Source organism: Pygocentrus nattereri, chromosome 4, assembly GCF_015220715.1.
Source record: "Pygocentrus nattereri isolate fPygNat1 chromosome 4, fPygNat1.pri, whole genome shotgun sequence".
Classification (NCBI taxonomy): Eukaryota; Metazoa; Chordata; class Actinopteri; order Characiformes; family Serrasalmidae; genus Pygocentrus; species Pygocentrus nattereri.
In genome coordinates, this window is record NC_051214.1 from 42,362,866 (window position 1) to 42,387,550 (window position 24,685).

The 24,685-nt window shown below is 39.8% G+C and overlaps 1 protein-coding gene across 1 annotated transcript in view; it reads right to left on the bottom strand.

The window, feature by feature from the left end:
• Nucleotides 1–24,058, bottom strand: part of man1a1 (mannosidase, alpha, class 1A, member 1) — a 160,559-nt gene extending 136,501 nt beyond the window's left edge. The window contains exon 1 of the mRNA XM_017692516.2: nt 23,321–24,058. Coding sequence (XP_017548005.1) covers nt 23,321–23,833 — 513 coding nt within the window. The 5' untranslated portion in view covers nt 23,834–24,058. The remainder of the gene's footprint in view (nt 1–23,320) is intronic.
• Between the last annotated feature and the right edge of the window lie 627 nt (nt 24,059–24,685).

The following is a 24,685-nucleotide window of genomic DNA, read 5'->3' on the forward strand; positions in this document are numbered from 1 at the left end:
CCTAAAACAGTGGGTAGTATGTGATTAGAATAGTAAAGGGGGAAAAAAATAAATAAATCTGGAAGCACATTTAAAATATATATTTTATGGCTGACAGTTTTCAATAAAACAGTGAATATGCTTGATTTTCACACCTTTTATTATCTCCCTTTGAGGGGAACATCAGCATATTTCAATAAAGTCAATATAAGCTTTGTGTTTAGTCTCAGAACGGGTTGATATCCATTCTTTCCTGACATGTGTATCATGAATATTTCTTGAAGTATCAGGACGTTATGTTTCTGCCATATTTTCCAGAGACCAAATTCATCATGAAAAGGCTAAAGCCTTTGGCCGTCACCCTGCTATATCAATGATTGGATCCATCCTGGACTTGGGATCTGAAATTTGTGCACCTTCACATTTGAATATTATTACATTATATTATAGAGAATACATTATTTTCACCAAAAATGCAAATCCCACCAGGTAAAAACAAACTCTAGGAAGGAAACAGCATTCTAGCTACATCCTAACATCTGTATCTCATCCAAGCTGGATGGCACCTGAGTTAATGACAGAGGAAACCGTATATGAAGTGTAAACAAACACCTATCCACTGCTCTAAACTGTAGTTCGGGACACACAATAAGCTGTACTATAGACTTCACATACCAAAACAACTGAAACGACAACATTGATAAAATCACATTACTCAAACAGAAGAGCTTTACTTTCTTTGCATTACAGAGTTTGAAAGGGGTGGTGTCCTGGCTCTTCAGTTCAGTATGCAGGACCGTATACCCATAAAGAAAAGACAGGCAGCATTGCACAACTGCAATGTCAGCACTACCGCTTTCACGCCACACTGAGCACAAGCATGTCAGGTTCCAGCATCCTTAAACTGAAATATCAGTCAGGTGAAGTAAAACAGTCATCATGCAACTGTACCATAAGGGAGATCAACTCAGAGCTGCTGGAACAATGTCAGGTCAGTAACCCTGGCGGCTCCTGGACCGTAGCCATGCCCTTCTTCACTGTGTGTGTCTCGTGGATCATAATAAATAATACATACACTGATAAAAAGTTTGGAATCAGCATTTTCAATAATATGAAACCAATCGGCTGTTGATCATATAAATGGTGGCTCTGTGCAATTTTATGCAAATTTGAAAAATGTTCATAAATCTAAAATGATGAACGCAGATCTGCACAGCATCAAGAATAAAAGATCCAATGAAATGAATATCCACAAAGCTTTGTATTTCAGGTAAGGTACACAACAGTGTAAAATGGAAAAATCGCAAGCAAAAGTCTGAACACCCCAGTCAAAGTGCATGTTTTTTTCCTATTTAAAACACTAGAAAGAGGAAAAAAAAATTATATATATATATATATATATATATATATATATATATATATATATATATATATATATATATATATATATATATATATATACATACACACACACACACACACACACACACACACACACACACACACACACACACACACACGTATATATGTGCCATCTCTTTTGCACAGATTAAATGAATCATGACTTACTTTTTTTCCAACATGTTATACAAAATAAACAAATTCTGTCTTAAATTGTGCAGATGTGCGTTCTCTGTAAAAGATCTATTATGTTATCCCAGTTACCTTATTTTCAATTAGAAAAGTCAATAAATTCATATTGTGCATCATTTAGAAATATGTTTAAATCCTATACATCAGGTTGTTACTGTATATAAAATCACAGAGATGGTTTTCATTAATGAACCCTGTGATGGTGATTCTAAACTTTAACAGTAGCGCATGCACACTTACGTTTTCTTCTGTACCGATAGAGAAGAAAAGCAGAGCCAGTAAACTCAGCCATCAGCTGATGGATAAATCTGAAGAACTATATACACATTACACTCATTCTCCTACCATAAATCACTCAGCAAAAGAATAACTCTTTTTCTGCTTCCTAAAGAAAACACACACACATACACAGTCAGCACTGGTCAGTACTAGTAAAAACTCCACTGCTGATGCCTGAATGTTCAGTAGACATCACTGCAAAGGAAATGCCCCGAGGAAGGGGATTGAAAAAAAAAAAAAAAAAAAAAAAAAGATTCAGCAAAACTAAATTTATTTCGAGTTGACTTGTCCGTTCAAGTGCACTGTGACATGTATGCATGTCCCAGCCTTAGCAGGGCTTTTCATCAGAACAGGAAGTCCAAAATGAAAGTGCATTAGTGGGGGGACGAAGTTGTTCTGCAGGGCGTGCTGTTCACAAGAGCGCTCATGTCAAGGCATGAAGTAATGGAGCTTCAAAAAGCGTAAATCAAATCAAATAAGACCAGTCAAATGGGCAAACCAAGGTCCCATGCAATCAATATCTTGCGGTAGCAGTTCGTGGCTGGTGAAAGGCTGATGTGCGCCTTCATACGTAATGCCTCACCACTTCCCTGTTTTTGCATCTTTAGTAGCTCAAACAGAAGGTTTTCGTGATGCTTGGTTTATGCTGCTCTGTTTTGGTGCAGATGCAAGAGTGGGGGATTTCCAGATGCTTTCATTAGCAACAGCTCTGATCCTGCCATGCCTGCAACTACACTTCTCTTCAGGGAAAGAAAAAAACAAACAACTGAAATATAGACTTTTAACTTTGGCCTCCAAAACAGAAAGAAATAACACTACAGAGCTTAGGAACAGTGACCATAGGATAAAGTTATAAATTATGGAAACCAAGTTACATTTAGCAAGCTCAACAACTACAGCATAATCATTTGAACAAAGTTAGAGTTCTGAAAATGTTTTCAATATCACTTTACAATAAGACTATCCATATGAGCAGTTTGAGTAGTTTAAAGTTTATTAATGGTTATTAGTTGGGTCATCAGCACTTAAAATCAATAGTAAGGTGTTACAATGCATAAATAAAGGGAACGGTGACCTGTTGCTTGTTTAAGCAGGAGCTCAATTTAATCTACACTGTTAACCTCAAATGTTTGCTGTTGGTAATCCTACTTTGTCTTTTCACTCAGACAGAAATAAACCCCGTTAGCTTGATCACATTTCATTTTAAATCAGATGTACCAGCTCACTGTTGCCCTTTTTATTAGTTTAAATTTACTTATGGATTATTTTAAGATGTTTATGGCCCATTAATAATTATTAATACAAAATGTTAAACAATTCATTCATACTTTACAAACATGGTTTTACTGCAAAGTGGCACTTTTTTGATCTAAAATTCATACATGAATATTCTTCCTCATCTTAATTTCTCAAACTTAGAATTTAAATGCAAGTGTGATTCTTGTTTTTATGATAATTTACGATTGTGACAGTTTGTTTTTATGATGGCGTACAATATCTGCAAGTTCAGCTGTTAATGCACTAGATTACTCACAGCCCCGTCCCCTAACAGTTTTATACTAGGCTATTTATTCAGAAGCTCAGTTTTCATTCAGAACACAGCCCAGCTGGAACTAACGTGACTGTCATTTTTTGGGGTCATGACCTGCACGCAGGATTTAAAAGAAAAAAAGATAAAAGGCAAATGTCAGGTGTTTAATTCAGGGTTATTTAGCCTTGCTGGGCCAGGTTAGATGTCATAACAAGAACATCTGGGGAAAGCCATGAGAAATTCTAGGTCTAAATGTGGGTGGGAATGTAATTATTAGCATGGGAACAAACAGACAAATTTCAAAACTAACCCAACCCCTCACGAGGGTGGAGATGAAAGCAGGAAACAAAAGGCCCGCTTGTCAACACTGACTAACAAAAAGCCTGTCGTTACCACGTGCATGTCACGTAAGTTAGCATGGCTGAAAAGTCCCCCCAGAAACTACAGTTAAGCATGTAGACGAGAGTCTCATGTTCAAAAGAACACATTACATACAGTAAAAATAACTTCTTGCAAGAAAAAAAAAGAAGAAGAAAAAAAAAAAAAAAAACTTCAGTTAAACAACTTCAGCTTTAGAAGACACCACTGAGATAGTGATAAAAGATGATGGGTTACCAGTGGCTGTATGTGGCCTTAGTCATTTACAGTTGTGACAACACATCATGGATAAATGTAATATAAAATGAACTGGTTGCTATTTTCGGGAAAACTGTGCTCTGGATGTTAAAAGAGCATGGACTAGCGGAGCTGTTCCCAGAACTAAAGATGTGCAGAAAAGAACGTCTGGCCATGTGAGACTGCATCTTCATATGATGAAAGTGAATCATAACACAACCATTTAATTTATTGCACTGTTAATCTGCCCAGTTCACTTTGGAAGAAAATTGTATATATATATATATATATATATATATATATATATATATATATATATATATATATATATATATATATATATATATATATATATATATATATATATATGTGTGTGTGTGTGTGTGTGTGTGTGTGTGTGTGTATATATATATATATTTTTTTTTTATATTTATATTTATTTATTTTTTATAAATGTCATTTCAGAGGGCCAAAGTGAACTGGGCAGATTAACGGAGCACTACACGAAATGGCTGTGTTTAGTTTTCAGTTGTAAATCCTTTGCAGTTCATGACTGCTTGAAGTCTGTAGTCCATAGACTTTACCAGATACTGAGCATCTTCTATGGTGAAGGTTCAGCAGACCTATCAAATCAAATTTATTTGTATAGCACTTTTTACAATGGATGTCACAAAGCAGCTTCACAGAATTCCAGAAAAGACAGAGTTTTAACAAGAATGTTTAAAAAAAAAAAAAAAAACAAAAACAAAACGGTGACCTACAATGTGGCCTTTTTAAGTTCTTGCCTAGGTCCAGCATTTTGCCTTCAGCTTTGTCTTTTAGGGCTCAGGTCAGTCGACTGACTTGGCCAGTCAAGTGCTTTCTACTTTGACCCTGAAGAACTCCAGAGTAGCTTCAATAATGTTTCAGATCACTGCTCTGCTAGAAGCTGATCTGCCATCTAGTGAGTCTTAAGGTATTCAGCCGAATGAGCAGTTAAGATGCTTCAATTCATCCGAATGCTGCTGTTAATAGGCACAATATTGTTACAAGGGTGCTAGTTCCCTTCATACATATATAGCCATACACAGTCAGAGGAAAACACTGAATCACAGCTGGTTCTTTACACTTGTCTTTCCATCACTTTGATAAGGTTTAATCCTCTGCAGAAAAAGCAGCATTTTTTTTATCACATTAATAAAATTGAACTGAGCCTTAAATTAGTTGCCCAAGCCTCTTCAGACACTTGCTTTACCATCACTGATACTTCTTTGATCATGTTTTAAACCAAATGACCCTAGATGCAAATGCCACGACAGTAGACCTTTTTTTGTTAGCTGTTTTGCATGAAGCAGTTATGCAACAGCACACAGCTGGCCAGAAACAACCGAAAAAGGCAAATTTAGTATTCCACTCAGCCCCACAAAATGAAGGGGCTACGTGAAAAACAGGACTGAACTCTGCACGCTTCAGTAAATATAGACCTACAGTATATTCCCATGAAGAGTTCACTTTAACATCAGTCGTCGGTTCATTTCGCAACATGCTAAACCACAGAAAGAAAACAAAATACTGTCACTATCCAAAGTGCTGCACCAAGTCCGCTCTGGTTAATGGTTTGGCAGATAAATGAAGAGTCCTTAACTTACTTTCGACTGAAACCACTAACGTTCATAGCAGTTTCAGAATTGGGAGGAGATGAAACTGTGTAATGGTGTCATTTGGGTAACCCGCAGCACTTTCAGAAATCAATTACCTGCAAGAGGGGAGGATGAGCTCCTGGGGTAAGAGATTACATCCTTTACAGGAATCCTTTAATGTCACATTACAGCAGTGTGGCCCTAATGAGAGCAGGGAAGGGATCTCCACAGGTCTAATGAAGAGAAAGCTTGCTGACTGACAGAGGCGATGGAGACGGAGTTTAGCTCCCACACAGCGGATCAGCGCCTAGATCATATCATCCGAAATGATCACACTAAGAAACTGCATAGGCGATAGAAAGAATCTCTCTTCCTGTTTTCAGAGGTTCTGTTTTCAGAGTGTGTGACTTCTATTAAAGAGCATGATGGCATAAAACTAACCACTAATATGTTACTCATTGCAGGAGTTGACACTGCCTGTTGCCAGTGACCCTGCAGTTTTCTCTTTTGAACGATCCGCCAGACTAGTCACATTTTCACTTTACATGTTCCCAAACATCAACCATTTATAAAAATGACTGCTTTTCACCATCCAGCAACCCTGTTTGAAAGACAGTACTAACTGCATCAAATCAGACTTTCAGAATTTGCTACAATTGACTGCAAAGTTCTTTTAATATTCTTATATTTAATATAAGCAACACATGACTAACCTTTACTGCTGAAGTATGCTTGTTATGCTTGAAAATACAATGTAAAACACCATAAACAAGTTTCTATACTTCAGGCCACAAATTGGCCAGCACAAACTGTTATTTCTGTCTTTCCCTGCTTATTGTGCTGCATAGTGTCTTTTAATAATATCATATCTTTGTGTCTTTATATAGTATGTATAGTATCAATCTTCAGCCTCATCATCTTTGACAACTCACAATTTTGTTGTGTTTTTGACCACCAATATTCACTACAATACCCAGCATCATGCATTATACAAAACATTTATGTGATTTATATGATTTTTGTCCTTTTTTGCAATTTGGTACAGCAGGCTTACTTTAAGTGATTCCACTGGTGTGAGAACCCCAAACTGCACAAAAACCTAGCATCTCACAAGTGGACATTCAAGAATATCCAAGGAAACAACAGCCAAGGAAATCTAAGTTTGTGTGCCAGAGGCGGTCCTGCAGGCTATCAAGATCAGCTAATGAGCTACTACAACTGACTGGTAGGACAATGCATGCTGAGGAGGACTCCTCTTCTACAGAAGGACTTCTCCCCACGACATATGATGGGCGAACATCTTTCAGCAACTGTTACATTACATCTGTGCACATCCCTATTTAGTTAGAGACCCAGCTATAGACAGGAGAAATGAATAAACAAACAGCCCAACCACATTCTTTAAATGTTTCTAATGTCATTTGAACCTTCAAATGTACATCATCAGAAGGGACTTTCTAGAGTCTACAGCTTCACTACTGAAGGACAGATGAATCTCTGGTTTGACATTCTGATTGTGGCTGGACCTATGAGCTGTTCAGCATTCAGTCAGCACCATTGTCTACAAGTTTCCTTGTTGCGTAATCAATAACTGACTTTTGCAAACTGCACTCCTACATTTTCTTGCTCATATGAGACCCTGCTGCTTCGGCAAGTGACTGTGTCTGTGGTTATCCTGAATGCAGGAATTCTCTTGGTAAGAGAAATTACACAGCGACAACGGCAGTGATGACACGGATACTGAGCCGCTCTCCTCCCCCGGCGTGCCTCAGGAAACACCTGTGGATAGGCGCCTGGAGAACAGGTGCAGCTCAAGAGGGGGGCATGCGCCTTGCTGGCACGAGGTGCACGTCCAGCTTGGCAGACCATCCACACACACTCTCTCTAGGACAGAGTTTCATTGATCTGCTGCCAAGCGCAAGCTCTCCAGAGACAGCCCAGTCCCACAGCTGAACACGGGGGGCCGAGTAAAGTTACAGCCATTTGCTTGCAACCCCAAATGAGAGTGGTGTGGTGGCTGCGGGCCATCGAGTGCCATAAGGCCTCCATCGTCCTCAGAAACGAACTTATCCAAAGACGCAGAACCTCCTTGACTCAAATAAAATAGTACGTGAACAAGCTAGGGGTGCACCGATTTAGAATTTCTGTACTGATAGCAATCATCAATAATTACATACCTTGTTGTGGCTGATGTAAATTACAAAAACTGACCGTTTTTTTTAATTTATTTAAAAAGAGCTTCACCTTATAATTCATATACAGTAGTACACAGAAGTTTGGCTGCTGCCTCTTAGAGAAAATCAGCTAACATTCTCTACAGGGAACAGTTCAGAGTTCTTTTATATCTCATTTTCCTTTTTTTATATGATGTTTAATATATTACCACTGTCTGAACATTCTCTCCAAAATCATTAGAACATTCTTAACTTCAATGGAAGTCAACGCAACAATTGCTGTTTGCAAATCATTTTGTCCTGTTTGTTATTGGTCCATTCTTCCTGAAATGAATCCTGAAAACAAGCCAGCATTTTTGAAGATAGCATATCTTGTTTACAAGATATAAGATTTTGTTCCGACAGCAATGATGTTTGACACTCGCACGCAGACTGTGCGTGAGGGTCTCTTTGTAAATGAGACTGCTTTTTTACGGCAGTAGTTCAACCTTTTGCAGGTCGCCTGCCCTGCACGTTTTAATATGCGCCAATATATCCACTTCAACTCCGGAAGGGCTAAATAACTTGCTGACTGGTTAATTCACCTGTTACATGTTTTGAAAGCAGGGGAAAACACTAAAATGTGCATGTGTCCCTCCAGGACCAGAGCAGAGGATGGCTGATCTACTGTGAACGCAGAAAGTGAGCAGGCCATTAGAAGCAGACTGGATCATTATACCGCTTCCAGAAAAAGCAGTGGCACAGCGTAAATCAAGGAGCTTCTCTCCATGCTACTGACTTCCTCATAAATCTCCAACTGCATCAGTGCTCCTTTAGCATGAGATGCATTAGTCAGGAAATCAATGGATCATTGTGCTTCTAAGTAAGATGCACCACCAGAGCGTGTGAACATGGATGCTTGAGCCAGCGCTTTGTAGTTAGACGAACATACAAATCATATCCAATTTCGATTCCAGCTATTTATTTCACACACTGGGTTTTGTATAATCGTAGATTTTCCATGTAACCCATGTGCACAAGCTGATACATTAACATTAGCCTATGAAAATGAGCTCCTATTCTGAAGGCTGCATAGATAAGATTTCTCTGTTGAAATTTACACTGCAGCATAAACCGGCTAAAACCCGTAACAGAGGTATTAAAGAGACAAGTCCCAAAAACTCACAGCAGAAGGAGTTTTTAGCTCTAAGCATCTGGTTCTGGGTATAATAGAAAAAAGGCCAGGATTTTGAAAGTTTTATAAAATCTGTAAGCTGTTTCAGCTTTAACCCGCATGAGCAAGTCTGCCTGCTCTCAGCAGGCCTGATGTTTTGGATTTTACTGGAGCCATGAGAGCTAGAGTAGAGCAGTGAGAGGTATCAAATGACATTCATGTGTCTCTGTCAAGCCTAAAGGATCTTCAAAAAGACATTTGTACGGCTTTCTCATCAAAACTAAACAAAAGCCTCAAATCGCGCTGCTTTCAAGCATAGCACGATCTTTTCATTAGAGATATTCAATTTAAGATGAACATGTTGACACATTAGTCACGTTTACATGCAACCTAATAATCTGTTAATAATCCAACTAATAGCGCAATTAGAATAGAATATGTCCATGTAAAACACTTCAATCAGAAAAGTCTAGATCGACTGAGGCCATTCGGAATACAGTTTATGTCCAATTGAGAGAGGCGGGTAATCCTGTTAATAATACGTCAAATAGAAGAATAACAGGCATATAAACGCCCAAATCTGCGCAAGTGCGTTCACGTCACAGCAAAAACAGAGAACTCCTAAACCGGCTCTGGCAAAAGTTTATACCGTTCAACATGGCGGAGCAGAAACCGGTCTGCAGAGGAGACAAAGTTCATGCTCTGATCTTTAAAAGACGGTGGTGGGATGGACGTCCAACTTGTGTTTCAGATAAAAACACAGGCGCACCAACTGGAAACTCATCTCACTCTGACTGGACCTCATGTAAAGTTCACGGTCATGGTAACGTTTACTCCAAGTGCTTCTCCATGCATACGCCTCACTGCAATTTCCCTCTAGGATCAATAAAGGATTCTAATTTGCATCAGATTACTTGTGAGCATGTAAACAAAGATTTTCCATCAGACTGTTGAATAGTGTGCGCATATAAACACCTCAGTCTGAATCTGTAATCGGAATGGATTAATCAGATTCCCAAAAATCTTTGCATGTAAACATAGCCAATGAGAACATTATCAAAAGCAAACTGATTTATTTTCTTCTCTTCACCGCTAAGACTAAGGTAGCATACAGGGCAAGTGTGCAGATATTAGAACTTCTACTCAACCTCCCTCTGTGCCTCTAGCACTGGATTACAGGGCTGCACAATATATTACTTTGTAAATGGTATCATTTTACTGACCTCTGCAACAGTGATACTGCAGAAGGCTGCAATATGCAAATCAGCATAACTAGTAACCTATTACAACTTGCACGCTGCGAGCAACCTGACTTGTTTCCGTTTTAATAAAGGAATCAAGCCACGGTATTCATAAAATCCAACAAAAGCTCATTATTTTGGCTAAAAAAAAAGCAGACCAGGTTACCACAAGGCCCAAAAGTCAGATGTTTGCCCTGCCATTAGGAAATCACCAGCTGGCCTTCCACGATCATAAAAATTCAGCTGAAAATTGCCAAAAATGGTTGTGACCAACAACATAGATGGCCTGTTTGTTCATAGGCACTATAAAGAATAGAAACCTAAAGTGACCAAACTGGTTGTGTAGCCGTTTTAGTTGTCCATACTTGCCTCCTAGCTGTCCATACTTAGTAGCTCCTGACGACAGACACAGCACAAGCTACAATTAAACAAACTTTTGCCTCAATCCTACAGATGAAAACGTCACCTATTCATATTCTGATTGCTGTGATGTAAACATATGATGGTGAAGGCTATTAACAGATTGAACTCAATTTCCTAAAACCAACTGAAAGTTAAGATCTTAACTGGTAGAGAGTGTTCAATCACCTTTCTGCCAACATGCTTTTGGGAAACCAAGCCCTGCCAATGGTTTTAGTTGTGACAAGCCTAAATATGAGCTCTACAAGTTCATACATCCATGGTTTACATTCTGCATCACTTAGTGCTTTGTTAGGGACAAGATGGATTTTTTCCCTTTGCTTTTTACGACATGGACACAAACCATCATGCAGTCATGTCTCTTCCAATTGAATCCAAAACAGACTCCAGTCCACGTAAGAGGTCATGACCCCAGACGCACAGTACACAAACAGCTTGGTTCACACCTTTAAATCAATGTGTCCTACTGTGTCAGGTGTCTTTGTCCATGCAATTAATCAGCGCCTGGAAAGCTCACTGAGGGAGAAGCCTCTGTGTTATCACCTCAGCCCACATCAGCCTCCCCATTCACATCTTCTGGCTCTGAACTAGCAGTGAATGAGGAAACAAAAAGGCTCCTCACAAAAAAAAAAGACAAAATGAATCTTCTATAGTCACCAAATAAGGCCTTTCCTTTATTGCTATTAGTATTTCAGCAAAGCCTTTGTCTGCACAGAATGAAGCCCAAGAGCTCACCTGCATAAGAGACTCCATTTTTTTAAAGTCATCATTTCTCCCTCTCTAAGAGAGTTGAAATGTCCCATGAATTTTCACGGCCTGCGTCTTTAAATGCCTTACCATCACCTTGATCCTTAATAAAAACACTCCAGTAAGATAAAGTGTATTCCAGCCTTTTTGAATATGCACCGAGATGTAAGAGCCTCTTGAGAAAAAGAGAGGAGACTGACTGAAACCTCCAAGCAATGTCTGCAGTTGCTGGGGGCAATCCATTACAGCTGTGTATGCCTCAGGTCAGGAACCAGGCTGACCAGGACACAAGTAGGCTCAGCCTGGGTTTCCGTCGTGCCTTGATGAATCCTAACCCCAGTGCAATAGCTATTAATAGTGAAAATGGAGATCTGACAGCTCTTTGCCACCTTGGCTCTAACTATCACGCCTTAGTTATGACCACAACGACCTAATGGGAGATCAAAGGATGTCTTCCAAATGTGTTCAAAAAGTGATTTCAATGTTAAACGCAATGTTGCTGCTAACAGCAGTTTTAAAGCAGAGTGGCACGGCCACGGTTGAGATTTGAGAGTGAAAAGCGTGATGGCAGTTTATTTTGTCCATACTTCTGTTGGTACAACACTTATAGTAAGCAGCACAATAAGACTTAAAGCACTTATATTTTTGACCTTGTATATTGACCTAGTTTTGAAGGAAGGCAGCTAGTTCAAACAAGCAGTTGAAACACCGTCAGATAGTACAGGCTCATTTTCCACTTTAAAATAGTTCTAAACTGTAGACATTTGGGCTACTTTAATTGTGAAAAAGCCTCAGTGCAGCAGGTTGTGGATAATGTCTGCTTACGGCACACGTTCCACAGTGGGGAAAAGGGAGATCAAAAAAAGAAATAAAAGGACGGGGTGACACCCAATCCACTGACGTGCCTGGATTGGCTCCAATCCACTGGATCAGATTAGAACAACCCTACAATAACACATGGAACAGAAAGCTGCAGTCCTTTCTCCCCCCCCACCCCCCCCCCATATATCTACTGAACTAATTCAAATCAAACTAAAAAGTTATTTCTAAGCCCTATGCTACTCCCTTAGAGTCTTCAAACATTTGGAACCTCTAGTCTGACCCTGTATAAGCTTTGGGAGTGCACTAGATTCAAAAGCTCCTAGTGAGAGAACACGGCTGTGGCGTATTGTTCTAACAGCGTCCAGCAAATGGTTCCCTCTGCTTTCTTTCTGACCAAATGACTACTCCCTACTGTAGCCCTTTGTCCAGCACTATGTTTCCCTGCTCCATACAGCAAGCTGCACACTGGACTTAGCAATGACCTACTGTGACTGAGCGTATAAACCTCTATTATTATTCTATCATTGTTCTTCATGAAAGCTTTTTTGCTGGGCTACAGAACACAGATAAATAAAAATAAATAAATAATACATACATAAAACATCCAGAAGAACAGGACATAGCAAGGCAAGATAGCCTATGCTGTGCCCAAAACTTGAATTCCTTCCAATAAGTTTTTGTTACTCCTCGCTGACAGCCAATGATCATCAGGATGGAAATGAATTTCCCTCATTAGCTTAAATGTTGCATAATTAATGGGGAGAGGAATGATGTGTGAACGAGTGGAAAGTTCACTCATTTATAATGAATGAGCGGATCAGATGGCCCAAATGGGTGCAGTGCAGAGCCAGAGGTTTCACACTTGAAGCCCTCAGCAATCAACATCCTCAACCAAACACATCAGGAGGTGGAAAAACTGCAAACCCATTCAGTTAATCTATTCAAACTACCGTGCAAGATCTTCCAGTCACACTGACCATTCCATTTAGTGGTTGAGAATAAAACTAATAAAAATCACCCAAAAAAGATTATATACAGCTGGCCGATTTGATTATATTAATAAATGACCAAACTATAAATCCCTGATGATTAATTGAGTAATCTCAGCTTTTAAAAGGGGACCAAGCAAACCATGCACATCCTCACATTCCTCAATGCGTTGCTGGAAAAAGACAAAGAAGCTTTCAAAAAGACTTCAATTAAGAATATACACTAAAACTAATATATACAATTCTGTGAACAAATAGTGATGTAAAAATAATACTGCAGAACTGCATATAGTTGGGTGTGTCCAGAACATTTGTTAATGTGAAACAAGCAAGATCATTAAAAATATATAAAATATTACAGAACATTTTACATATTACACACACACATAGTTATATATATATATATAAAAAATAAAATAGACAGACATCATTTATATATTAATTTTTTTTAAGCTGCAAAAACACCCTGTGAGGATTCATGGTTTCTGTGATATTACAAAACCAAAGACATTTACATGCACCTACTCTGTACACAGCAGTTTAGCTCCTTCTATTGACGTTGAACTTATAAGGAGTGTTTTAGACTTTTGGAATGAACCACAAAGCATCCCATCAGCACAGAAGTCATTTATACACAGCAATCTTAAAGGCACAGTAACAAAAACAGCATGTTTATTTTTAAAGGATAACAAGAGGTTGGAAAACAGTCATGGAAACAAACAATGACTACTGTTGGTACAGGAAACCACACAAACATTATAAGTGGACCTCAAGGGGAAAAAATGAAGATTGAAGGAGACCCATTTCACGGAGTTACACAGGCTTATCTTTTTATTTTTCTACTAGAACAGATTTGTGCTTCATGTGTTCCAAAAAACACATTTTTCTCATACTGTACACCTCTCAAATACCCTATTAGGGCTCTTGTGCCTTTAATCTCTCCTCAATGAGCTCTGATTGGTCAGCTCACGCACTCTTTCTGATTGGCCAACCACCACAGTGGTTCCACCTCTACATCGTCCACCCCTGTCTTACAGTCTGCAGACAGACTCTTCTCTCCTGAGCAGCTGTAAACACCACTGTGGCTATTTTTCCAGTATCAGTTTGAACCCAGTTTGAGTCCAATCCTGAAGGTCAGGTCAGCGTCCTCTCGACGTGGCTACAAAGCTGAACAAACACTTCCTGGCCTCCGGTTGGTACTGTTCGTTGCACGAGGGCGTGCCAAGCTTACCGCAATAAGAAAAGAGTTACGAGACTGTCACCTTGTAACAAAACCAAAGGGCTGGAAATCCAACAAGGCATTTCAGGCAGCTGAGAAAAGTGCTTTATGTTGGAGAGAGTTAGTTCTTCTGCAACGCACTTTTGAGCTTAGTAACTCTGAAATGCCATCACACACGCACACACACACACACGCACACACACGCTATAGGAAAGGGAAAAACCAGAAAAGCATACCAGGTCCCCTTTAAAGGAATGAGTCTTTTAATCAAGCATTTGTGACCGTTTTAAAGTATCATGGCTTTACTAAACCTTTTTGTTTTTATTCAATAAAGGTCATCAATAAAGCTTATTTAAAAGCACAAACCTGTGCTAAAAGTCAAACTTTAAATGCCAGATTCAGTGCTGGGCAGGTGTTTATTGGCTTACAGTCAACAAAAGCTACACACTAACAGTTCACTCCAGGAACGATCTTGACATCAATTTCCTTTTCACAGAACAATTATCACTAAAGGTCAGGGAAGCTCACGGGGAGAGGGAGAAAGCTGTGAATGGTGTCTGGACACAGAGAGCGAGGGGTCCCTGTGGAGTCCCGCCGGGGCTGTTTGTTTCTGTCTTGCTTCTGATCAGTGGGATTAGATTCCATTTTCCACCGTCTGAATTATCACCAATGTCAAACAGGGCTGCTGCTGCTGCTGTCGTCAATATGTACGGTTATTCAAATTACACAGATATACAACGTCATTTTTGCATTGTTTTACTGGACTGGGTATTTGCATTAAGTACACAGTACAGAAAAAAAATGAATGAAGTTCAGTTTTATCTTTTCCGTTTTAGATGCTTTTTGACTGATAAGATGTGCACATAGTGACATCCAAGCAGAGTTACATTCAGAAATACCCCCCCCCCCCCCAAACAAAAAAAAAAAAAAAAACACGCATGAAGTTGTACAAGTTCAAGTTAACAATCTAGGTGCTGTTGCAAAGCTGGTCTTAACTAACATCACTGACAGAACTGGTCAGAGACTGAATTTATACTAACACTGCGCATAAATTTAGTACCTAACTGTTAGCAGTGGGCAATATATTACGATTCTATGATCTGGGTTATAACCGTTATTCTGTTATGCCACAAATACATGCAGAAACAATGACAAACAGGATAAACCACGCTAAAGTTCACATGTTCAGCTGAATAGCTGATTCATGCACGTGTCATGTTCCAAATAAAATTGAAAATTACCCTCAAATCACCTCTTTTAGCCATAACCTAACATGGGCACAGAGCGAGTGCCCCACTTCTTTCCTCTAGTACCACCCGAGGAACCACCTAACTCGGTCAGCTGCATCAGAGCCTTGGGGCTTTGTCTGTGCAGTAAGCCATGGACCCGCTGGTACAGGATCAATGGCTAATTTTTTACCCAAATTTCAGCAGGAGGCAAAAATGTATGAGACGCACACAAGATAAATTACTTTAAAGCTGAAGCTGGTTTCTTATTTGAACTCCCTTTTCCACCTTAAGTGACGCAGCAGTTACTTTCAAGTGCCTGTACAGACTGTTGCTCGATTTAAGGTGGAACAGATAATTCAACAAAACAAGAAGCTAGCAAATAAGAACTTCAGATAAGTAGAAACTCCGACATGAAACAACATCTGCCACTGTTTTTGCTGGGCTCTCGGAGTGTTAAAGCAACACTGACAGATTTATCTATATATTGTTCAGTTTTGTTTTTACTGTTTAAAAATATTTCAGATTAAGCTTAGAGTTAAAAATAGCTTTTTTATATATAGAAATGTGATGGCACATTCCATAATACGACACTGTAAACCTGTTGTCAAAAAAAAAAAAACAAAAAAAAAAACAAAAGTACATCAGGCATAAACTCCTCTCTAAAAAATTTTCTATGGCTGAGTTTAATGTCGGAAAATGGAAAATATCAACTTTCCCACTTGTACACTGCACTAAAACAGCTGATGAGGTCACATATAATTAAGATTAAGTGACCCTTATTAGTCCCACAGTGGTGAAATTTCACCTCCGCATTTAACCCATCCGTGAAGTGAAACACCACATACACTCTAATGAGCACACACACACACTAGGGGGCAGTGAGCACACTTGCCTGGAGCAGTGGGCAGCCCAATCCGCAGCACCTGGGGAGCAGTTGAGGGTTAAGTGTCTTGCCCAAGGACACCTCAGTCACGAACCGGCGACCTTCCGGTCACAAGGCTGGTTCCCTAACCCATGACTGCCCCCAAGATAATATGATAAACAGAGGATTCTAAATGACAAGTTTACAAGATGTGATTTATAACAGCATTCCACAACTGTCACGAGTGGGGAAAAAGGTAAATGTGCTTGTGAAAATATATTTCTTTTTAAAAAGTGGACTTTCAAATGGGAAAAACGGTTAAAATGTCCATCTCCAACTACTCAGCCAGGAAGCACTCCAAGAAAAAGTGCACCAAGCCTTCACCGATCTTGGAGCCGTTATCGATGCGAGGCAGAAGGGGCGGAAAGAGAAGGGGAGAGGCCTCAGCATGCACTAATATGATTACGTATGTGACACAGCTTAATCCTGGTATTAGGATTCAAGCCCTGCCAGTGGGCTCAATATTAACCGTGAGGAACTCTCTTGCTAGCAGTTTCTTACTGGTGGTCTTTGAGCTCAAGCAGCGAGACGTGAAACGCTCTCTGCTCCATGCTTTGGAACTCACTCAAATATCCATTTAATATAGATTAGCCAAGTCACTTGATAAAAGGACTGTCAATTTGATCAAAAAGGAATTGCGAGAAGAAAGCCTTTTTCGTTTCCCAATAATCTGGTTCCTGAGTGCAGAAGTTAGTGAGCAGAAACCAAAATATGCAGTATCTACTTTTCACTTCAGACAGTTTTTCCACAGGGCTAAATGTTCAATCTGAAGGGTGAAAAATAGATTTAAGAGATTCCAAGGACTCAACAAGGTGATGAGCTTTGGAAATAGTAGGCATATTCTAAGCTCTGGGCAAATGACTGAGATTTAGAAAAATAAAATAGCACAAGGTTGTGGTAGACAGAGGGAGACATGGGGCTTCAGGATTTTTCTGACAGTATGTCTGATGACTGACTTTTTCTCAACAGCTACAAAAAGTGCAAAAGTCTTAAGCTGCAATGGTACTGAACAGTCACCTTGCTGCTTTCTTCACTGAGGTGGAGCAAAGATCTGGCGAGTATGAGGAAACACAGATTAGTAGATAAAAATAAAATAAGTCATGAAGCTGAAGTCAGCTTCTAGTTCACCAGCTTCTTGTTTGAATTTTCCTGTTCCACCTTAAATGGTGCAGCAGTTACATTCTGGTAGCTCAGGCACCATTTAAGATGGAACATGAAAAATTTGAATGAGAAGCTGCTGAATGAGAAGCGACTTCAGCCTCACGAAAAGTCAAAAATTGAGAGACATTTTACAAGAAACTATTCTATGTTTGGGGAAAAGTATCCTGACATGTGAGAAAGGATAGCTGACGTGAAGCTTGAAGAGCACAGCAAGTCAGCATTTTCATTTATATTACATTTTCAGCCTATTCTAACACTTTAGCACATACTGAGACAAATTTACAGCCAACATAATAAAATGGACATAAAATGTGGCTCCCAAGGTGGTTTGACAAAGGACAAAATGGCTTAACATTTGGGTTGTCGACCCCTAAACTAGACTCAAAGCTGCCTGAGGAAGGAAGATACCACAGCTTGCCCTCTTGTTTTCTTTTGGCTCACATTTCTGAGGTCCACAACTGTGCAGAGTTAAAGCTTCGGGCAGGCAAGAAGATTGTTTAAAACTACGCCAGTTTGAATAAAAAAAAATAAATCATAGAATCATAGAACAAATACAAATAACCAGAAATACAGTAAGACATAACGAATGTTTTGTTGGCAGTATGGATTTTAATATGCTGGTTAGAATACAGTTAGAAGATCAAACTACTAACTGCACTCCAGCCAACATATGGATTTGTTCAATTCAACCACCCGATCTAAATTAATGAAAAATGAGATAAACTAGGTTTTCCACGGTAATTGTAAACACTGGGCTTTAAAATATTCTTTATTTGTTCGTATATAACAATAACTGTCTAGATAAATAGCTCAGATGGCATAAGACTTCTGCACAATACTACAAGTTAAACCGTACTGATTCAGCTGTGTTTGAAATCCCATTGAAAATGGTTTGCTCCAGGTAAGGGTGGGCAATATGGCAAAAACATCAGGACACACAATACATGATACACATCATGATCAGTTTCTCAGGGGTTTGATAAGTTAGTATAGACACAATGATACAGTTTATGAACACACTAACAGAGACAGAGGCGACTCACTATTGTGCTTTGAGGGAACAAGATGGGAGAGCAGTCTGACAAGTATTAACCAGGTGCCATTCAGAATACACAGTGAATACTGATAAGGGGTCAGGCCTGTCAGGCTGAAGCTAGGAACTGATTTGCATCTCATTAGAAAATGCAAAAGGTTCACCCTTGGCATGACCTGCACAGAGACACGGAGCAGACCCTCAAAGAACAGCCTGAGGCATAAGCCTGCCACTACCTGAAACCTGTCTGGAACTGTTTCAGAAACTACACCAACTGGCTCAATTCATTCTTATTTGTATATCCTGGAGTGAGAGGCATGTAGCAGTGTTTCATCACACGTGGACTACGCTCAAAATGCCCTCTGACAGGGCCAGTTCAATCTTTTCTAACAATAGAGCTTCTGTCTTCCATTTCTGTGGTGCAAGTTTTAAAGACTTCATCATACACACTTAAAAATGATGGTTCTTCAAGGGTTCTTTAGTAAAGAAAATAGCTCTACATAGATTCATTAACAGGCAAAAAACCCTTTGCATGATTAAAGGGTTCTTTGCCTCATCAAAAGGTTCTTCAGACTGATGGAGAACGTACTGAATATGGTTCTATATACATAACATTTTGTGAAAAGGGTTCTATGTAGCACCAAAAAGGGTTCTTCTATAATTACAAGCTTGACGTCGTAACAATAGTAGATCTTTTTGGTGCTATATGGAACCCTTCTCAAAAAGGTTTTATTGAATTATCGACAGCACATTCTTCATCAATCTGAAGACCTTCACAATACAAAGAACCTTGTTCTTTCTTGTAAAGGGTTCTGAGTGTTCAGGCCTCTGTGCCTAAATGTGCTGGGTGAAACAGCTTGGAGTCTTCCAGTCAACAAATGCTGCTGGTTTTACTTCTGCTACAAGTATATTTTGTCCCTTTTTAACAGTTAACATTTCTTATACTGCTGTAAATAAAGAAAGGCTCACTTCACATAACATATGATGACTGCTTTCCGCCAGTTTATTGTTTTATTTTGGCCGATCCATCTTATTTTTATGAGGTAAATAGCATTGAGGCAGGTAAGTGCACTCATTGTTTATTTGAACGCTGCTGCTAGACTGATAGCAAAAATGTTGTAAATTTATAACACGTTACTCATTATGCTAAATAGCCCGTTGTCTCTTATTTTAGATGTAGCACTTTACCTGATTCGAATTATCTGAATGTGAGCCTTTTACATTTAAAATGCCATTTCATGTTATTTATGCGGTATTTGGACAATTGAAAGTACTGGAAAATGTGTGTCATGTGTTCTATTCACCACACAGTGTGTGCTTCGGGTTTAACAAATAAGGCTAACAAAAATTGGCCAAAATATCTATCGTTAAATTTGGCTGTAAACAAATCAGCCATCAAAATCCACGATCAATGCATCTTTAGTAGGCAACATGTTACAAGTATATCAAAGTTTTTGATAACTTTTTTTTCTTCATGTGGCAACACCTGCTTACTACTGGTGAACTGTGCCTGCTCCAAATTACCTAAATCAAAATACCACAATACATCATGAATCTTAAAAACATGTTTGAGTATCATTACATCTCCAAAAGACTTTTCAATGGGGTTTCAAAACCCGAATGCGAAATATTTACAACAGCAAAGTAGAGCAGAGGTTCTGAATCCTCTGAGGGTTGGAAGCTGGGATCAAGCAATAATATGGACCCATTTCTGGGTGGCCCCCTGGACCCGTCTGAAAACCACTGAAAGAAGCGTTTAGGCTGCATGTTTGGAACTCCTTATCTGAAGTTTTAAAATGGATCTCCAACCTACAGGTTGCTGCTGGTCAGCAGTATGAAATGCACAAAAGCATAACGGTGGCAATAATTTTATCTCGAGAGGTTTTTGGCAGCATTAACATGGATGAAAGTTCCAATTATAGCACTCAACAGCTGATACGCACCTATTACAGCCAGGGAAATACTGCTTGTATCTGTTACTCATAAGAGACTGGTTACAGCCAAGAGAAACACCAGTGTTAACTCGAAGACCTAAAACCCACGTGTCAAGCACAAGCAAGCCGGCCACATCTGGCCTGCTGCACAATTCTATCTGGCCTTGCAAAGAGTATTTTAATTTTCTATTAATATTAGCTTGTTTCACAATGCGCTGCACTACAGTCCTCAGCATGCACTGCTACATAAGGTGCACTCCAGCTCTACTACCCCAAAGTCTTTGGGATAGAGGTTACAACTCAGTTCTACACAGTTCCACACCAGTCATATCACTAAACAACTGCAGATTTGCCAAAATAAACACAATGCTAGCTCAGCATCTCAGGAATTGAGCTCAAGTCTTAATGAACTTGCAGCAAAGTAAAGATGCCAGGGGTATAGCTCAAGCAAATAGGTAGGTTTAAAAGACCTAGCTCCTGGGGACATTTAAATTTTGAACATTTCAAGTATTCATGTAATATTTCAAGGTCTACTACGAGTTCCTACACTTTACTGTTCATGCTTCTGCATACTTTGAATAAACAATGGTCAGATCGATTTATAGTAAAACGTTAACAAAAAAATTAAACAAAACTTAGATGTTCTCTGGCCCACAGATTTGGCGAGTTTTTTTTTTTTTTTTTTTTTTATAAATATGGCCCTTTTATGGGTCGAGTTTGCCACCCCAACCTAAAACTAGCATGCTGTGAAGTAGTGTCCCTCTAAACAGCCCTATCAGACGGAGCTGGACGGAGAGGTGAGTTACATTACAGGCAAAGAAACACTGTTAAAGGAGCTGCGGCACATTGTCAGAGGTTCTGTTGTTTATCTGAGACCTGAAGAAAAGATATTCAGCATCATATAGTCCAAGTGACAGAATCAGGGCGCTCATTTGAAACCCAAGTGTCCCGTCTGCTTCAGTGTTGGGAAGCCAACAGATATTCCAAAAGAGCTAAACGTTGCATGCATGTTACGTTTTGCCTCAGGCACTTAGATGCTCCAAACTCTGACCAATCCAGGTGACATGGAAACTCATACTACTGAATTTACATATTGCAGCTTTCAGACCAACAAAAGTCCAAAAAAAAAAAAAAAAAGTCCAAACATGATCAAACATCAGGGACTGACCCATGGGCTGGTCAGAAACCCCAAGAACAAAAAAGTGGTTCTTTTGTACAACCAACTGTTACACAAAAGACAATGTATAAATAGCTCTGTAAATGGTTAGATGGCTCTTCAGTGGTTCTTTAGTAGAGACAGTGACTATATAGAACCATCAACTCCCAAAGAACCATCTGCATGGTGAAGTGAAATGACTGGTGAAGAATGTGTTGTATATGGTTCTGTATAGAACCGTTTTCAAAAAGATTTGATTTAGCACCCAAACAGGGCTCTGCTACTGTTACAACATTAGGCCTGTAACAATATAAAACCCCTATGTGGTGCTACACAGAACCATATACAAGTACCAACTTACCTTGCAAGAAAAAATTAAAGCATGCATATGTTTCAGTGTTCATGGCTCCACGCAGAACGACTGTTTTTACTACAGAACCTTTAAAGAACAAACCCTAATGAGTGTATATGGTAAAACCAGTTGTATATGGTTCTTTCTGGAACTACTTTATATAGAACTGCTCTGCATAGCACCAAAAGGACCCACTGTTGTTACAGAAATGCTTCGATACAGCATCAAAAAGACCTGTAATTACAGCCAAACCCCTTTTTGGTGCTCTATAGAGCCGCCACTCAAAAGGTTCTGACAAGTAACGTTACTCACAGACGTAGACGAACTGTTCAAGCAAGCAAAGACAGCTCACAAAACAGCTGAGATTAAACATTCACCCGTCTGAAAGGCTGTAGTTCTACTAAAAAACTAACAGCTGCCTTGTTACTGTTGGAGAACGAAACTTACAACGCCAACGTGACACTGACACGGACAAGCGTGTGATAAGCTCGACTACCTGGGACTAGCTGGGGAACAAAAGGGAACCCAAGCTATTTTTCTAAGCCCATTGTTATTGCTGTTCAGGTGACAACGGGGTGGTTTTAAAAAAGCCACGAAAAAAACCGAGCACACCAAGCAGCTAGCTACTCGGCTAATCCTGTTACACCAAGCGCTTCAGGTAAACTAGCGACGTAAGCCAGTTGTACGAAACACGAGTCAGCTTCCTACTCGCCAGCGTCTTGTTCGAACTCTCCCGTTCCACCTTAAAACGTGCAGCAGTTACCTACTGGCGCCCCAGGTGCCAGAACGTAACTGCCGCACTATTTAAGGTGGAACTGGAAAATTCGAAACAAGTCGTTGGCAAATAGGAAGCCAACTTAATGGAAGTTGGCCAACTGCAACCTACAGACACCCGGGCTGTAGTGCAGCCTTGTTTTCCAGGTGATATGACCGCATTTAAGTGTGTGGTTATGGTAAATATAGATCGGTTTCACCAGACTGTGACTAAATAGCCTTAGCCCGTTAACTTAGTCGCTTGAACAGCAACAAAACAAACGTCAGGCCGGTTTTCTTTTTACACCTAGACAACGTTAACCAACAGTCTTAAAGTGTTTGCCCCACTATGTATCAACAACTCGACACTGCTAAAGATAAAGCCCAAGGTTCAAGTACCTCTTTAATTTTCGCTCTTTTCTCCTTGGCGTCTGGGTCTGACGGGTCGTGCCCTGTTGCTCCAGGCGGCCGCACATACTCGATCTCCGGCAGAGTGTCGTCCTTTCCCCCGCCACCTCTGCCCTGGCCGTCTCGGGCAACTTTCTCCTTCTCGCTTTTAATGTCCTGCTTTATCTCTTCGGCTCGTTTCTGCAGCGTGTCTTTGGCTTCCAGCAGTGCCTTTTCGTGATCTTTCCTGATCTTGGCCAGTATTTTCTCGTCCCTGCCAGTGGCGCCGGCGAAGTCCCCGTCAGTGCCCGGGCGAGGGTCGCTCTCGGCCGGTGCGGAGCGGAAGAAAACTCCGCTGAGCAGCTTGGAGGAGTCCGGCAAGAAGAATATTGCGCCGAAGCAGAGCGTTATAAAAGCGCTGAAAACCAGAAGAAGAATGAATTTCTCCGTCAGTCTGAAGGAGGTCGGGCTCACAGACTTCCTATTCGGAGTCGCCGTGAAAGGCAGGAGAGTCGCTACAGGCATTTTTTGTATTTGTTTCTTCTTCTAGAGACACTAAACAATTCTCAGAGAATATATTAATCCGCGTCCGTACTGCGAGGTTTATAAGAGCATATGTTAGTCGAATATGTGGAGGTATATCGGGAAGTTAGGACGCCACTCCGTGTGAGCCCTCCACGCACGCTGCCGCTTCAGCTGATCATTGCCGAACACACATAGGAGGAAAAGAAGAGAGAGGAAAGAGAAAGAAAAAAAGTCTCCCTGAACGACAGATTATGCAGCAGCCGCGTGAGATTGACAGCCGCTCTGACCAATCACAGCTCTCACAGTCGCCTAATACAATTGTGGGCGTGTCTTTATGGAGAACGTGATGGATTGGCCGCTCTTTATTGGCCATTAGGAGATTAGAGATTAGGGAAAGTTGGAGAGGGTACAGGGCAGTTATTTACTCACAAATCAGCTTGGACTATTAATCTTTTCTAATTTAAAAAGATTTTTCGGTTGTTTATTGATTTAGGATAATAATAATTATAATAATTATAATAATTATTATTATTCATAGAGCATGTTTTACACCGACGGCAGCTCAAAGTGCTTCACAGACAGGTGATAAAGCTTAACAATAATAGAGAAAACTATGAGTATTGATTTAAACTCATCTAAGACAGTGACAGAGCAAATTAATAAATACCAAAGAGATGTAGAATTTTAATTCAATGCTAAGTTAAAGAGATCCGTCTTCAAATCTTTCTTAAAAGTAAGCACTGAGCTTGACTGTCTGATAAAAGGTGGAGTTGAGTTCCACAGTTTAGAAGTATAATAACTGAATAAGGCTCTTCTGTGTTTTCTGTATTTTACAGAAGGTATTTGCAGAAA